General features: G+C 33.7%; 1 protein-coding gene across 7 annotated transcripts in view; it reads left to right on the top strand.

The window, feature by feature from the left end:
• Positions 1 to 17,593, top strand: part of DOCK7 (dedicator of cytokinesis 7) — a 211,059-nt gene that overhangs the window by 110,058 nt on the left and 83,408 nt on the right. For 4 of the 7 annotated variants that reach the window (XR_003434289.1, XM_027113944.1, XM_027113946.1 and 1 more), the window contains 5 exons: positions 2,680 to 2,844; positions 5,267 to 5,436; positions 12,796 to 12,888; positions 14,082 to 14,171; positions 15,124 to 15,219. Coding sequence is in view for 5 of the 7 variants with exons in the window: in XM_027113944.1 (XP_026969745.1) it covers positions 2,680 to 2,844; positions 5,267 to 5,436; positions 12,796 to 12,888; positions 14,082 to 14,171; positions 15,124 to 15,219 (614 nt within the window). In the remaining 2 variants the exon portion in view is untranslated. Of the gene's footprint in view, positions 1 to 2,679; positions 2,845 to 5,266; positions 5,437 to 12,795; positions 12,889 to 14,081; positions 14,172 to 15,123; positions 15,220 to 17,593 lie in introns of those variants that run through there. The other 3 variants (XR_003434290.1, XM_027113945.1, XM_027113949.1) reach the window with 2 other exon arrangements.

Here is a 17,593-nt window from a genome sequence, read left to right as displayed (position 1 = left end):
ATATTTTCACTCATCTGCTATCCTCTATTTAATATAGCTATTATTCTCTTCGTTGACTCAAAATCTCTATCTTCTTTTTCTTGTGAGTTTTTCTTGAAGGAGAGGTATTCAGGTTTCCTACCTTTTTTCCAAGATTCATTCCTTTACTTTTGCTAACAGCTTCCACCCAATCCTGCAAAGTAGTTGAGTTTGTGAGAAATTTCAGCTAACTTGTTATAGAAGTTTCGTATTAAGTGGTGGCACAAAGGAGAATAGTATTCAACTCCTTGAGATTTTTTTAGGGACACTTGTAAGTAGAGGTGATGCTTGGGTTGAGCATTTAAAGATGAGTAGGAGTCTGACAGGTAAATAAGTAGCCCAGGGAAATGAAACAGTATGTGTATAGTACACAAACAGATAAACTAACCTGGAAATTTTGGGGGAATTACAAGTAATTAGTTATGAATTGGAGGGTTAGTGATTAGAGATGATATTGGTTGTAGGGGAGATGAAGTAGGGTCCTTGACACATTAGGAAATTGGACTATTATTCTGTAAGAATCAATAGCCTTTGAAGGATCTGGTCTTAATTAGAAAAGTAATGTGACTAGGTTGGCTTTTATAAGGATGATTTTGCACGGAGGTAGATTGAAAGTGAGAAAATCTGGAGGCAGGCAGACAGATTTGAAATCTTGAATTTTATACAAAAAATTCTGTGGTCCTGATAAAAGACAGTGATGGTGGGATAGAGAAGAGAGGGTAGTTTAAGAGATACTGAAGAGATGTTGTAGAGAGTAATGTTACAGAAGTCATAGAAGATTTTAAGAAAAAAAAGTTAACATTGTTCATTTTTGTAGATTGTATAGTAAAATAATCACAATAGTAACAAACATTTCCACAACACTTACAGTGTACCAGGAATTGTGCTATGTGCTTTATTTATATTAATGTATGAAATCTTTACAACTCTAGGTATAGGTATGAATTTCATGATTTCATGAATAAAATGATGAACATACGCTTAAAAATTTACCTAAGGGGCTTCCCTGGTGGCGCAGTGGTTGAGAGTCCGCCTGCCGATGCAGGGGACACGGGTTCATGCCCTGGTCTGGGAAGATCCCACATGCCGCGGAGCGGCTAGGCCCGTGAGCCATGGCCGCTGAGCCTGTGCGTCCGGAGCCTGTGCTCCACAACAGGAGAGGCCACAACAGTGAGAGGCCCGCGTACAGTCAAAAAAAAAAAAAATTTTACCTAAGGATTCAAACCCAAGCAACTGACTCTAGAGTCCCACTCTTACCTACTGTACTGAAGAAGTGTCCACTGGTGAAATTAACGAGAATAGTCTTGGTCAAATAGTGAAAGTAGAAACCAGATTACAGAGAATTTAGTAATAAATAGCAGATGGTGAAAGGAATGCAAAAAGCTTATACTGTTTTGAGAAGTTTAGTTAGAAGAGGATGCAAGGTTGATTAGGGCATAAGAGTGGAGAGATTTGAGCATGTTTATATGCTTTGAGAATTTATATAGAGGTGCAAGAGATTTTAATGAAGCAAGCATGTAGGACAAAAATTAAGGTGGATAGATCATTCTTATATAGGAGACGAGCACTGCTTCTTTTGGAAAGGAACTAAAAATTGTTTCAGATTCTGATAAATTTATAGGAAGAATTTCAGGACTTTCATGCTCTATAAATTTCTACTCTGAGATAAAAAGCAGGATTTGTGGAGAAGGGAGTAAAGTGGACCTAGTTTTGTGAAGGATTCTGATGGTTTGGAATAGCTACTATGAGGAAAAGGAAAAGGAGTCAACCAGGAACACAGGTAGGATTGCTAAACCCTGCTTAGGTTTCTCTCTTTCTAGTCTCTCTTCTAGTTCAGTATATATAGATTAATCTTCCTAAATGACCACTCTATCTGATATTTCCACTTTTAGGAAAACTTATTGGCCTCATTATCTGTTCATAAATTCCTGTCTTGATTAAATAAATCATAAAATGTGAGGCGCTATTGCTCAGAATGGCTGTTTGGATTATCCATTTATTCACTGAGCTACCAGAATTTCCCAATTTTTGCAAAATTCTTGTTATATACTAACTTGAATGGCTGGGTAGGTATTACTTAGCCTGGCATTTAATGTGCTATAGTCTTACCTCAACCTGGTTTTCTACCCTTTTTTCCTTCTAATCCTTTTACAGAGCTACTCACTTCAATTAAGTTGCTTATCAACTCTTTTCTATTAATATTTTTAATAATCTACTTTTATTGGTAATTTTTATTTTATAAACAAAAGTAACATGTGCTCAATGTATGGTATTTAGTTTCTCAGAGTCATCTCTAAAATGAGAAGTTACTTCTCAAAGGTTATATATAAGATAGATTTTTTACTTATCATGTGCTTTGTATTGTTTTACAAAGTAGTGGGTACTGTTTGATGATTCTTTTTTTCTCACTAAGCAAAGCCACATAGTTTTCATGTTAAATTAGTAAAATTAGTTTTTTCTCATTTTTTTAAGAAAAGTATTTTTGATTCAGTTAATACAGTATCATAAAGATACCATAAAATTAATATCAAATATCATCTTTATACGCTTACTGTGTGTAGTCACTATACTTAATGCATATAGTGAAGGCAAAACCTTGATCTTTTTGGAACTTACAGTCTAAAGAAGTTAATGGAAAAATATTTTCCTCCTTCTTAAAAGTAAATCTAGGTCAAGCATCATTTGAAGCCATGGCATCAATTATAAATCGGCTTCACAAAAACTTGGAAGGAAATCATGACCAGCATGGCAGAAACAGCCTTCTCGCATCATATATCTATTATGTTTTTCGCCTACCGAATACTTACCCTAATTCACCATCACCAGGTATTTTATTCTTTTTACTAAGAAACTATCTTGCATAGATTATGTGTTCATAATAGGATTGAAATAATCTTGTAGTCCATGGTGTGATGCATTTATTCAATAGCAGACATTTGTTGAATGCCTGCTAAGTGCCATGGGCTATGCTATGTACTGGAGTTAAAAGGATAAACAGGTTGTATTTTAAAGCATCATTATTTATACAGCTTCCTTTAAGTTGAATTAGAGAGATCTTGGTTGAATTAATTTTTGGAAATAAACCTTGAAAATAACTTCCGTCTCTGGAAGCATTTTATCATTCCCAGTTAAGATAAATAATTTAGAAAAATGGTACAGATGAACTGGTTTGCAAGGTAGAAATAGAGACACTGATGGACACCAAGGGGGGAAAGCAGGGCGGGGGGAGGTGGTGGTGGTGGGATGAATTGGGAGATTGGGATTGACATATATACACCAATATGTATAAAATAGATAACTAATAAGAACCTGCTATATAAAAAATAAAATTTAAAAAAAAGTTGCATCGCAAGGCATTATGGGTAAAATTGGAAGGAAGAGTATTTAAGAATCCCCACTGAGGTTCTCTGAGTCTATTTGAGGCTAATGCAGTCATCTCAGCTTGACTTATGATTATGTAGTCTGACGTACGAACTGCTGTTTGTGAACAGTTTAATAAAAGGCTATTGCTCCAAATTCCAAATTAGCAATGAGGGTGATTTCTATTAGAAAAGACATTTGTGGAGGATTTTGTTCTTGATACTTAATAAAGTGAGTTCTTTTTCTCAGTATAATACATGCTGTTGACTTGTGGCTCAGCTCTAGGGACCTGATGTTGTACTCAAAGAGTAAAAACATATCTCTGCTCATTGTTTATTTACTACATTTTGGGGTACATATGGCAAAGTTGTTTTCCTTACAGTTCCCAGTTCAGTTTTTTTCTCTTGATTATGTGTTAAAAATATGTGCATAAAGTTCCCCAGTATCTCAGTAAAAAAAAAAAAAGATAAATAGAATGTTATATTTGTCATTCAGAGTGCTATTGGACGTTAAAGAAGAAATACGATGGCTCAGTAGTTTCCTGGTAACCCTGTGAAACCTACAATACTGTAAAAGATTATCCTCTAGAAGAGTTCTGATCTCTTCATGGTCAATAAAATCATACAGCCTTTTTGAATATTAGAGCCCAGAGTAGCCACTTACTTTTGTTTTATATGACATAGGTGGTAGTGGTGGTGGTGGGGGATGTCTTAGTTTGAATCACTCTTTAGTTGTTCAGTTAGTAGGTTAATGATTATATTGTGCATACCTTTCAACCTGTTTACATATTTGTCTGTATGAGTCATCCATTCCTCACTAGTGATAATGGTAAGTGCCCTTTTCAGCTGTTGTCATTGTTAGCATTAATAATGGTGACAAGTAATTATGACATTCACTCTGAAAACTCGGCATAATAGTAATCTCAGTTTTAGCACGTTTTATTTCTTAATTGAAAAAGAGAGCTAATTGACTCTTAAAGTCTTGCTCATAATTTCCTATCTTGATTTCTAAAATTATAGTACTTGAGTCTCTGAGTACATAAGTGACTGTGGACTGTATATAATGCTACTCCATTTACTGTTCCATTCAGTACACTATTAGAATTTCACAGATTTTGCAAAATGTCTTTTTTACATGCTGACCTGAAGACTACAAACTACTTAGTTGACAGGTGTGTGTCATTTGCAAATATGACACTCAGAAAGATTTCTTTAAAAAAGAAAAATGGAGATACAGTTGTTGGGTACTTTATGTTCATAGATCCTGGTTGAATAATGGTATCAGGCTTGATTTCAGACAAAAAGGGGATTCTTTGCTTTTTTTTGTATAACCTGGGCTTTTAGGAGAATTATCTTTAGTATACATTTATGTATGTATATTATAAAGTTGCCATTTTGTTATAGTTAAAATTGTCACTGATAAAGATAGAGACCTAAGCCATAGTTTCATTTAAGAGATATTGACAGGAAATTGGCTCTCCCTCTTAGTGACTGTGTTTCAAGGGGCAGAGCAGGAGGGGTGGGAAAAAAGGAAAAGATATTAGCTGGAGCATTTTGGGTCTTAGACACCCTCATATATAAGGAAAGGTAACATTTGTGTATGTTTCTTATTACTTTTGTTTTTTATTGTACATGTAATAATCATAGAAACATTGAAGAGATAATGATTGTATTTATAATTCACATGGTTTTGTCAGCTGCTGTAAAATAAATTATCTTTGTATAGCTATCACTAGGTCTGGCGTGTTTTTCTTATTTATAGTATTTTCATTTAGAAATAAAAGCAATTTATAATCTTTGTGGAATTTTGTAAAGTGGAAGAGATTTTTTCAGGTCCTTTGCTGATTAATTTTTTGCTTAATTATATGTTATTTTATGTACACCTCTAGGTCCTGGGGGTTTGGGAGGATCAGTGCATTATGCCACAATGGCTAGATCTGCTGTAAGACCTGCAAGCCTTAATTTAAATCGTTCTCGGAGCCTTAGTAATAGTAATCCAGATATATCTGGAACTCCCACGTCACCAGATGATGAAGTACGGTCAATCATCGGCAGTAAGGTAAACTGAAGATACGCATCTATAAATTTGGTTTTCAGGTTGTGAACAAATGAGAAATGTCCAATTGTTTTACTTTTTCTTAATTTTAAAGTGTATTTGAGTTAGTAATAAGAAAGAAATTGTACGTTTCTATTCTATCAGTGAACACATAAATGTTTGATGTTTCTATTAAATGTTTCTGCTATTACAAACTGGTTTGTGCGCTCTGCTCAAGAATATCTGCCAAATTAAAACATTTGTGCAGGATGACCAGTCACATACGACTCATTGTCTGTCTGATTATCATGTGAAAAATGGTTAGATTGATTTTCTAGAGGATTAAAAGAGACCTGTGACTGCTGTGTAGTTGGGACATACTATCAACTTAAAATATGAGCCTCCCTTCTCCAAAAATATCAAGAACAATGATTAACAATTAATAGAGCTACATTTCACATGGAAAACTCTATGTAAGATGCACCAGGATTAGAAAAATATGATTTATTTAGTCATGGTTAGTGATTATCCCAGACAATAAGGGAGAGGCCAGCCAATATAAGATCCAGCTATATTTTATGTAAGCATCAATCTTTATTACCCCCCAAAATATACTTAAGGAACAAGTAGTCATTACCTTTCTATAGTTAAAGTACAAAAATAACTCAGAGTTTGAAAAATCAAAGTGGAAAAAAAGAACAGTAAGACTGAGGCCAAGAAATCACATTATGCTGGGTTTTGACCAAACCATTTTAAATTGATTTTTTGCTATTAGAAAGAAGGAAGATACCTTTGTTATGGAATCACAGCCAACTTTTCTTTGGCATTTTAGTCTGTTAATTAGGATATGAGGAAGAATTAGTAAACGTGTTCTGGGGTCTGTGTTTAACCCTTAGCCTGAACTAAATAGACCTTATTATTTTTTTAATGATCTGAGCTTGTTTGTGTGAAATACTTGAATATGGATCAAACACATCAGAATTACTTAAATCTACTCATATAGTTACAGAAATTTTACATTCAGACACTTCTAATAAACTTTAGCATTGCGCATTTTAAAGTACCTTTTACGTAATTTGAAAGTAATTTCTCACAGATCAAAAATACATTTTTTAAAGTAATTTCTTACAGATAAAAAAAATATTTTGTAGCCTTATAATTTAAAAAATAAATTAAACATGAATTTCAATAACTTAAAGATCCAAATAGGTGTTACTCTAATTAAACAAACTTTCACTTTTTGTGAACTTTTGAGAAAATGATGTTCAGATGTATTTACATGGTTACTGCAGAGTAACCTGAGTAATATAGGAATTACAAAAGAGACGGCTTTTCTCCCTCCACATATCTTTCCATGTCTAGGAAGAGAAGGTTTTTTATCCTTGTCTTCATTCTTGATCTTTTCTCATTGTAATGGAGGTAATACTTAACATAATTTACGTACGTAAATACAGTTCTTCAGTGGAATGAATCTCATTTGTGAATTATAAGAAATTTTCCTATTAAAGAGCTTTAGACGCCATTTTTCTCAAGGTTCTACTTTTGAAACATCTCTTAATTTCTGTAAGATTTGCATTATGCTTCATTTAGCATAATTCTAGAGTTTTCCTTTATATATGATGTATTTGATAGATTATAACATCAAGATTTAGAACAAAAGTGTACATGTATTGGAATGATTATTTGTCTTTTTTTCAAGTGGTTCATAAAATGGGACATAATAATGATGTAAACTTGCTTCTGGTATTATATACATAAACTTTTGAGAAAGCCGTCATAAGATGAGACTTTGTCTTATGACAATACAGTCTTGTCCTAATCAAATTTTATTCAAATGGCTTTTGTGTGTTCTTTTTTTTTTCTTTTGGTTGCATTATTTTTAATTAGTTTTTTTGTTTTTTTGCGGTACGCGGGCCTTGCACTGTTGTGGCCTCTCCCGTTGCGGAGCACAGGCTCCGGACGCGCAGGCTCAGCGGCCATGGCTCACGGGCCCAGCCGCTCCGCGGCATGTGGGATCTTCCCAGACCAGGGCACGAACCCGCGTCCCCTGCGTCGGCAGGCAGACTCTCAACCACTGTGCCACCAGGGAAGCCTCCTGGTTGCATTATTTTTGATAGCTACCTACCTTCATTTTGGACTATCATTTAGTCATAATCCCTAATAATAATGGTGTATAATTTTATCTCATTGAAAAATTATAAGGAATCTGAAGTTTATTTATAGCTACTCTTTATTTATTCTGATTTTATTGGCTTGGAAATTAGAGAAACTCTTCTTTAATGATTTTTGTCTTTCACTCTGTCTTAGCCATGGTCATACCCTTAGTCTTGTCATGATGAATAACTTTAATCTTCATTATCTCAATTTCATGCATCTTGTTCTCTAACCATTAGCTCATATTTTTCTGCCTAATACCCCAACTCCAACAATTTCTCTGCTCAGCAACCTCCAATCACTTGATCGTATGACCTTTTTACTGTACCTCACGCCCCTGATGTTCTTTCTTCCAATTTAGCCGGCTTAAATTCCATGATCAATCATTATAATTATTACCATTATAAACAAACGTCAATTCCCTTATCTTTCCCTTACTTCATTTTACTTGCTTAGCCAAACCTCAAACCATAGCTGAATTCAGTTGACTGCCTGTGCCGTTAAACATGCTTTGAGAAATGCCATGATAACTGGTCTCATTTGAAATTAAAGGCCATGAACCTCAAGAGAGCCCTTAATGCTGTCATGCAATTATACCATATTTCTTTATTCCATTTACTTTCCCATTCTCCCAGAAAAAGGCTTAATGCCTTCTTTGGTACCTCAAACCCTCTAACAGCTCCCCACCAGTCCCCCTCCTCACTTTATCTCCTACTTCATTAAGAAAATTGAGGCCATCAGAAGAAAACTTTTGTCACCTTTGACCATCACATCTACCTACCCACTGCCATCTACTACTACCTACTACTTAAAACTCTGCTATAGATGAACTGTCCATTTCCCTAAGTCCATTCCCTGTTTGTATACAACCACCTATCCCCTTTCACCTACTCAAGATCCTCACTCCAGCAGTTCTTTCATAACTGTTCTACATCATCAGTTTCTCCCCATCTACTAAATCAACCCATCCCATAAAATGGGATAAAAAATAATTTTTTTTAAATTTCTCCCATAAAAAAATCTCCTCTCTAGTATTTCTGCTGGTAGCTTCTTCATCATTTCTCTGCTACCTTTTGTAGTAGAATTCCTTAGAAGAGTTTTCCATACTTGCTGTCTCCAATTCTTTTACTCTTGTTCTTTAACTCCTGTTACCCTACTTCAAACATATTCCTTGGATCTTCAGCCCATACTGCCCTTCTAATGCCCCCAGTGCTCTCCATGTTCTTAAATCCGAAGGTTAAATCTCAACACTTGGCTGAATTTACCTTACAGCAGCTTTTGACACAGTTAATTCTCCAATTTACTCTGTTTACTTAGCTTCTAGGGCACTACACTCTCTTGATTTTCCTCTTTACTGATTATACCTTTTCAGTCTCCTTTGTAGATTCTTCTTTTTCTGATCTCTTAATTTGGAAGTGTCCCAGGCCTCTGTCCTTATTTCTTGTCTTCTCTTGTCTTGTTTTCTCTTTTCTCTACACTCACTCACTTCATGATCTTATGAAGTCCTGTTGTTGTAAGTATCACTTTATGCTGATATCTCACAAAAATTATATTTCAAGTACAGATCTCTCTCTGGAATTCTAAACTCAGCTGCCTTTTGTAAATCCTTTAGTTCAGATTTGCATATATGTTAAAGGTAGAGCCACTTCTCATCACCTCTAGTACTGCCATTTAGTCTGAACTACCATCATCTCTTCCTGAATTAATGTAATAGTCTTAAAGATGGTTTCCCTCCTTCCAAACTGCACTCACTTCACAACATAGCAACCAGAATGCTGCTTTAAAAACTTAAGTTACAAATAAACAAAACTTAAGTTGGATTATGTCATATCTCTGAGCAAGATCCTATGACTAACTCCTTTACCTCTTTTAAGTCTGTACTCAGAGAACTACCTTCTCCATGGGGTCTCCTCTGACCACTTATTTAAATGTATAGGTGTGTCTTTCTCCTTAGCCTTGTCCCGGGGACTTCTTATCCCCTTACTCTGTTTCTTTGACTCATAACATTTACTACCTTTTAATGTAACATATAAATTAGTTACCTGTTACATTAATTTTTTTAGTGTTTGTCTCCCTTTATTAGAGTATAAGCTCCATGAGGGCAGAGATATTTGTTCACTGATGTATCCAAAGCAACTATAATGTCCACCATATGAAAAGTACTCAAAAGACATGTATCCAAAGAATGAATGTTAGTAAGCATTGAGTATCTCTAGCAAGAGTAAACAAATTTTAAAAATTGAATTATGCTTTTGTTTGCCCTCTTGCTATCAGGATTAATTAAATACTTAAAGATCTTAAGATATTCGGTTTTATGAAAGTTTTAGTTAGACTTTATTTCCTAATACAAAATGCAGAACTCCTAAAGTTCTAAAATACTATCAACAGGCTTTTATTACTCTAGTGGCTATAAAACCATATTTGTGAGATTTTTTTCATAATTATTTTGCCAAAACTGATCTTTCTTTGTCCTAGCAATATTCTTTTAACATTCAGTTGTGTAAATGTATGGTTGCACCAGGTTTGAATTTTATTGCTTTTAAGCAAATGCCAGTGCAATTTTACATTGATAATTAGTTTCTTTCTAATGTATCATCTCCTATTTTTTCATTTATTTTTCAAAAACTGAGAGCTTACTGTGTGCATAGCTTACTAAATCCACTATGCTGAGGATTGTATTGAAACATGAGTATTGATGTCAAGTCAGATACACTGTGAGCCTTATTCAGGGAAGGAGCCTATCTATACCTAAGGGACAAAACAAAATAATAATGTTACAGAGATTTGGCAAAAACAGAATAAAAACACTTTCATGCACATGTACACACATTTGATTAATCTCTTCTGTTAGTTGGAGGTATGTAAACATAGTTATTATATTAGTAAATATCAGTGATGACTGTGCTTAACTAAGGGCTGTTTGATATAATTCTTAGCTGTATGACATTTAAATTGTGGAAGTAATTTGCTTTACAAATAAATTGGCCACCAGTTTTCTTTAAACAGTTGGCTTTGACTTGATGTGATTATAACTGTTCAGAGCCTCAGTTTTGTGGATATAATGTATAATTAATGGCACAAAGAAATTTATTGTTTATTCTCACATTACTCATTAGCATGTGCCTTAGTTTTAAAGGAAATTATTAAGCAAGAAGTTAAAAAGTGAACTTTTGAGTATGGCAAAGTTATTGTTTTTCTTTTTGTAGAAATTTATGGTAGAGAGAGCACAATTGTAATTTTGCAGAAATTAGATGCTTATATTTTGTTATTTTTGTAACATGAGTAGTGACATAATTTGGGAGACTGAAAAGTTTTGTTTTAACTTACCTGAAAAACGTATTGTGTGCTGATTTGCTTTTATTTGAAATAATATAATGGGCTTCTGAGAAGTCTTTATTAATACCTATGAAATGGGGTATTTTATTTTAAACAAATCTATTGATTACATAATTTTATGAGTATTTGAATATTGCCCAATATACTTCGCTAGGAAGCATTTAAAAAAACATGTATGGCAAGTTTTTGTTAAAATTATTTTTTAAGAGTTTACTATATTTGAGGCATTGTATTCAGTGATTTACTTCCATTATTTACTTTGATCTTTACAGTATTAGGGAGACACTTATCATTATTCCTATTTTGTAGCTAAGAAACTGAAAAAGAGATTAGATAACTTACCTTAGATTTTACAGTTAGTAAGCAGTAGAACCTGGATTTGAATTTTAACTCTCATCTTACACATTCAGTGTCAAAAATGAGGGGAAATGGGTAGTTACTGTATCATCATTTCAACTTCTTTGTATTTTTGGAAAAAATAGTGAGAAAAGGAAGGGAAATATTCTCCCTAAAAGCTAAGCCCTTGAGAGCTAGTAGTAGTTTGTCTTCCCTCTTTCCCCCTCCCCTTTCCTCCTCCCCTCCCTTTTCCTTCCCCCCACCTCCTCCTTCCCTTCCCACAATATACATGCATGGGCCTCACTCCCAGAGATTATTTAACTGTTCAGAGGTAGTAGGGCCCTGCACATTTGTGGTGGTGGTTGTCCTTAACCTTACCAGGTGATACTAATGTCTACATAGAGTTGATTACCACTGTTTACTCTTTCTTTTCTTTTACCTATCCTTCTTTGGTGCTTTCTGGTTTGGGTTCATACTCAGGCCCTAATATTTTTAGTTGGCTTGTCTTGTGTGGTCTTCAGCAGTCCTCTAAAAATCTCTTCTACCTTGCTCAGTTCTATTCATAGGTTCCCAGGGCCCAGCCCATGTTGCTGAATCTGGATTTCTGGGGGTAAGGGCCAGAATCTGAATTTTATAATTCAGGTGATTCTAATAATCAATTTTAAGAAATTGAAGTAAAGCCCCAGTTCCCTTTACCTGGGATCATAATAATCTCTTTCAGAGAAGACAGACATAATTCACTTCTGGTCATACACATTAATAGCATATTAAATTAACTTCAAATTAACGATAGTGATGATGAAGATACAATTCCTACAGACAGCCCTGGCATAATGTTTTTCCTTATAATATTTATATAAAAAAGTAGCCCATTATGTTTTTTTTAAAATAATAAAATTCATAAATTTATTATTTGTTAATAAATCTACCCATTATGTTTAATTTCAACAAGCATAATAAGACTGAGCACAACTCCAAATCTACCATCATTTTTAGGAAGGAGCAAATATCGGGCATCTTTTTTTTTTCTTAATTTTTTACTTAATTTTTTTTATTGGTCCCTAAAAGAAGAGGCAAGTTCAAATAGAATTATGGAGTATTGCTACACAGAAGTTTTCGGTTGATGACAGATGGAATAAAATTAGTCTTTTAGACAAGATTGGAATGTTTTTCTTCTTCCATTTTTTTTTTTCTTTTTCCTTTAAACCCTAGTTAGATTTAGAGGAAATTGTCTGTTGCTAACTTGTACCATCTCTGAAGAGAGTTTGGGGGGATGGTGCTGTGGGATCTTTAGTTGTTGATACTTAAAGGTGATCCCTTTATATAAAGAGAAATTACCTTTAAATGCTATACTTAATTTTCTTTGTGATTTTTTAAAAATTATGTAATGAGATAATTTTGATGAACTAATATTCTATAGATGCCTAAAAATTTTGGTTGCTTTAACAGTACTAATTAAAAACATGTTTGCATTGGAAAGTCTGGATTTCTTTAAGAATATAGCATGCCACATGTAATATTTCTTTCCTTTCCAACTGCTTTCTATTATATGCTTAGGGTTTAGACCGCTCCAATTCCTGGGTTAACACTGGTGGTCCAAAAGCTGCCCCATGGGGATCCAACCCCAGTCCAAGTGCAGAATCAACACAGGTGGTGTTTATATTAGAGGTTTCTTTATTCGCTGCTGATGTTTCCCTTTAGAACATTACTTTTTAGTATATACTATGATTTCAGTGGCTTGCTTTTTAATAATTAAAAAGTGTGTATTTTTGTTTACTTAGCACATTTTCCAACTGCTATGCATGAATACCACCAATTGCACCAGTAATACTCTCCTTTCCTATTTCCTGTCTCCTTCTCCTTCCCTCCTATACACCCCATTGATGTTTCAGTGCCTGCTGCTTATGCAATTGATGGCTTTGATAACAGTTTCTACTTTTGGGGTAGTGCATCTTTAGTAGGAATTTAAAAATTTTTTGTGTGGAAAAAACCTGACAGTTTTCCATTCGCTTTTGGTTTAAAGTGTAGCTATTGTATCATTGTCATTTAGCATTTACTATCTTGTCATTTTCTTCATAATCACTGACTAGAAATATTGGTAATAAACTGAATTAAATATGAACAGTATATGATCCCCATGCTGTAAGATTAAGTGCCAGAAGCAAAAATCTGTTTTAAACTGTACTGTGTTGCAAAGTATGAAATTTGTTGTAACTTATTTGTACTAGGTTTTGCTTACTTAAGTCTAATTGCTTGATAGCTAATACTGCATGATTCCTCAAAATATACTTCTCATCTGTGTATTGGCTTTGGAGGACAATGCTCTCGTTCTTCAAGAAAAATTTTAATTGCAAATTTATTATAAGTGATTTATATTTAATATAGTATATAGCTAACCTGAATCATAATTTTTGATGATAGTGAAACATGAAAGAAATGATTCTAAACTTTTAATTTTTTAATTAAATATAAAATTCTTGATTTCCCTTTTTGGTCCAAGACCAGTGAGAAGTATGTTTTTACTTTTTACGTTTTCTTACTAGATACATGCATGTGTATAGATCACACAGATAAAAGTTTCATTCTTTGCAGCACTCTGGATTTATATAATCATTAAAATACTTATCTTTTAAAGATAAAATAAATAGAAGCCATTTTGATACTTCTAATGCATTGTCGTTAAAGCAACTTAAAATAGTGAAAATGGGATGAGCAATAAAACAGATGGCTGTTAAAATGACAGTAAAGCTCTATGTAAAAAATTGTATATAATCCTTGAACTGCATAGTCATCCACAGCAGACTTTAATGGTATCTCGTCATTCATTCATCTTCACTCCATAGGCTATGGATCGAAGTTGTAATCGTATGTCTTCGCACACAGAGACGTCAAGTTTCTTACAAACATTAACGGGACGCTTACCAACTAAAAAGGTAGATTCATATGAAGATAGTCCATGTAGGGGGAAAATAATTCCAACAATTACGTAGATGTAAGGATTCTTTACATAACCAGTATGAGACGTTACAATAATTGCACTGTTTTTAAAAATACATTTGAGCAAGCATTGCTTGTTTGATGTCTTTTTGGGCATACCTCTCCACTGCAAGCTCTTTTACATTATTATAATGTTTATATCTTTGCAGATGACTGTTTTTAGAGTTTAGTGCATTAAATTTGATCATTAAATTTTAGTACCAAAAAGATTGTATCAACTCTTAATTCTGTTTCTGTAACTGCTTCTGTTTTGTGTTTTAAATCTCCAGGGAAAGGAAGATGAGTTAGAAAAATTATCACTCTTAGTAAGATATGTTGATTTGCTTCCCTTATGCACAGTTTTGTTAGTCCTTTTTCATATTAATATACACTATTGTGCAAATGCTTTGTATGCATATCCATTATAAGGCAGGAAATTTCTGCTATTTTAATAAAAAGACTTTAAATACCTGAAAACTTGAAAATTAATGGCTGATATCAAAGTTTAAATTTTTAAAGGTATTTCCTAAATTGTACCAGCAAAGTTCATGAATGTATTTGCATATGCTGAAATATGTATGTAAGGCACAAGCCAGATTTTATTTGTAACTGTGAGTTTTCGGTCTAGTTTCTTTTTGCACGTACAATTTAGGAGGCTATTTCCCACCTGTCGTTTTAAAATTACATTTTACTCCAAGATAACATGTAATTTTTTCAGCTATTCTACATGCCACTGTCTTATGTGTATAAATAGCCGTTTCGTTAATGGGTGTCCTCACTGCATCATTGAATGGTTCACATGCCTTATTTTGCTTATTCTCATTATATCTTCATTTGTACTTGCATTATTTGGTTTGTGTTACCAGCAGACCTGACACTGATAATAACTTTGGATTTACTTCTGGATAGCTATTTCATGAGGAGCTGGCTTTGCAGTGGGTTGTTTGCAGTGGCAGCGTTCGGGAATCAGCTTTGCAACAAGCCTGGTTCTTTTTTGAGTTAATGGTGAGCAAACTAAACACATTCTTTGTTTTTCTTGTTAAACAATTTTGTGTTAGCTCATGATTTTATCCTAGAATCTTTTCCTATTGCCCATCTTATGGTTTTACATGTGCCTCCAAGACAAAATTACCTTTGCTACATCTCTAAATAAACACTGTGGACAGTCAGCACAATTTAGATGGAGTTATAAAGCTAATTTAAACTATATTTTTAGGGATAGTTGCAGAAGATAACTATCTTTTTAAAGGAAACCTGTGATACATTCTTTCTTAGTCTGAACATGCTAGTGTATAATGGCAGTACTATTGATTTCATACCAGATAAAAAGAGCTTTATAGATACCTACTGCTTTTATGGTTAGAAAGCTCTTAGGGAAATGCCAGTCACAGCCAATGAAAAACAACAAGACTTTCTACTTAATTCAGTAAATGATATTAAAACAAATAAATGAATTAATATTTTAATAAGTATCTATACACACACAACATAAACACATATATACACAAAAGCAATATACATTTATTAAGTACGTACAGTATGGTAGCACAGCCCTATGGGCTAGGGATTACCAAGGCACAGAGAGATTAAGTAACTTGTTTAAGTACACATAACTTGTATACAGCAGAGCTGTGATTCAAACTTAGGCATTCTGGCAGTAGGGACCTTCCTCTCTAGCTTTAGAAAGCTGAAATCACTGAAACTTTGTCTTCCAAAAACATTATGTAAAATAATAAATAAGAAACAAAGGAAAGCAAAACAACAAAAAAGAGACAGAAAAAAGAAAAAGAAACAATGGAAGTTTCTAGAGTATGCCATAGAATCATTCTTAGCATTGAATGTTACTTATGTTGAAGATTAGAAGACATTTCTTCTGCAAGTTAAAACTACAATGAGGTATCGCCTCGCACCAGTCAGAATGGCCATCATTAAAAAGCCTACAAATAATAATTGCTGGAAAGTATGTGGAGAAAAGGAAACCGTTCTACACTGTTGGTGGGAATGTAAATTGGTGTAGCCACTATGGAGTATAGTATGGAGGTTCCTTAAAAAACTAAAAATAGAGCTACCGTATGATCCATCAATCCCACTCCGGGGCATATATCCGGAGAAAACTCTTAATTCAAAAAGTTACATGCACCCCAGTGTCATAGCAGCACTATTTACAATATCTGAGACATGGAAGCAGCTTAAATATCCATCGAGAGATGAATGGATAAAGATGTGGAATACATATACATTGGAATACTACTCAGCCATAAAAAAGAATGAAATAGTGCCATTTGCAGCAACATAGATGCACCTAGAGATTATCCTACTAAGTGAAGTAAGCCAGAAAGAGAAAAGTTAAATACCGTATGATATCACTTATATGTGTAATCCAAAATATGATACAAACGAACTTGTTTACAAAACAGACTCAGACATAGAAAACAAACTTACAGTTACCAAAGGGGAAAGGGGGTGGGAGAGGGATAAATTAGGACTTTGGGATTAGCAGATACAAACTACTGTATATAAAATAAACAAGGCCGCACTGTATAGCACAGGGAACTATATTCAATATCCTATAATAAACCATAATGGAAAAGAATATGAAAAAGAATATATATATATAACTGAATCACTTTGCTGTAACCAGAAACTAACACAACATTGTAAATCAACTATACTTCAGTAAAAGATTTTAAAAAAGACGTTTTGTCTAGAGATTTGCTAATCTACAAAAAAAATAAATCAGGGACCATATGTAAATGGTAGGCAAGTCATTTTTTTCCCCTAGGGAATAAACAACAAATTGTAATTCATGTGCTTTTAATATAAGATCAAATGACTTTTTAAAAATAGTCTTACATGTATGTTCAGATTTCTTAAACATGAAATAGTTTGACTTGTCTCTGTTATTTACCACTGTAAAACCTTGTCATTAATTTCCCTGAAATAAAAATTTTTAGTACCGTTAACACACTGTTGTGATAAGAATCCATATCTAAAAGTATTTGGTAAATTGAAACCACTTTAATTTTTACCTAACATTTTATTCTTAATATCTAGTCATCAATATTTAATGTACACCCACCATATGCCACGAGATGCTAGGTGCTAAAGATTCTACATGCAGTCAAGGTTTCTAACCTCTCAGAGCTAACAGTTGGGGGGACATGGAATGGCAGAATTGTTAAGTCTTGGAAAGATTTAATTTAAAATAATTTTAAAGGATGAAATTTTTTTCTGTTGACATACCCATAATTTGTTTCCCACTGATAGCCAGGATAATGTCATGAAGCTGATACAGAGATTGAGTTGTATTGTGTTTGATATTTCTCTAGCGCATACAAAATATTGTAGGGAACTTTTTCAAAATATTTGATGAGTTAAA

Source organism: Aethalodelphis obliquidens, unplaced genomic scaffold, assembly GCF_003676395.1.
Source record: "Aethalodelphis obliquidens isolate GAN/ISIS:26980383/991018 unplaced genomic scaffold, ASM367639v1 scaffold13, whole genome shotgun sequence".
In the NCBI taxonomy this organism is placed as follows: domain Eukaryota; kingdom Metazoa; phylum Chordata; class Mammalia; order Artiodactyla; family Delphinidae; genus Aethalodelphis; species Aethalodelphis obliquidens.
The sequence above is the reverse complement of the archived record's forward strand: the minus strand, read 5'-3'. Positions and strand labels throughout refer to the sequence as shown.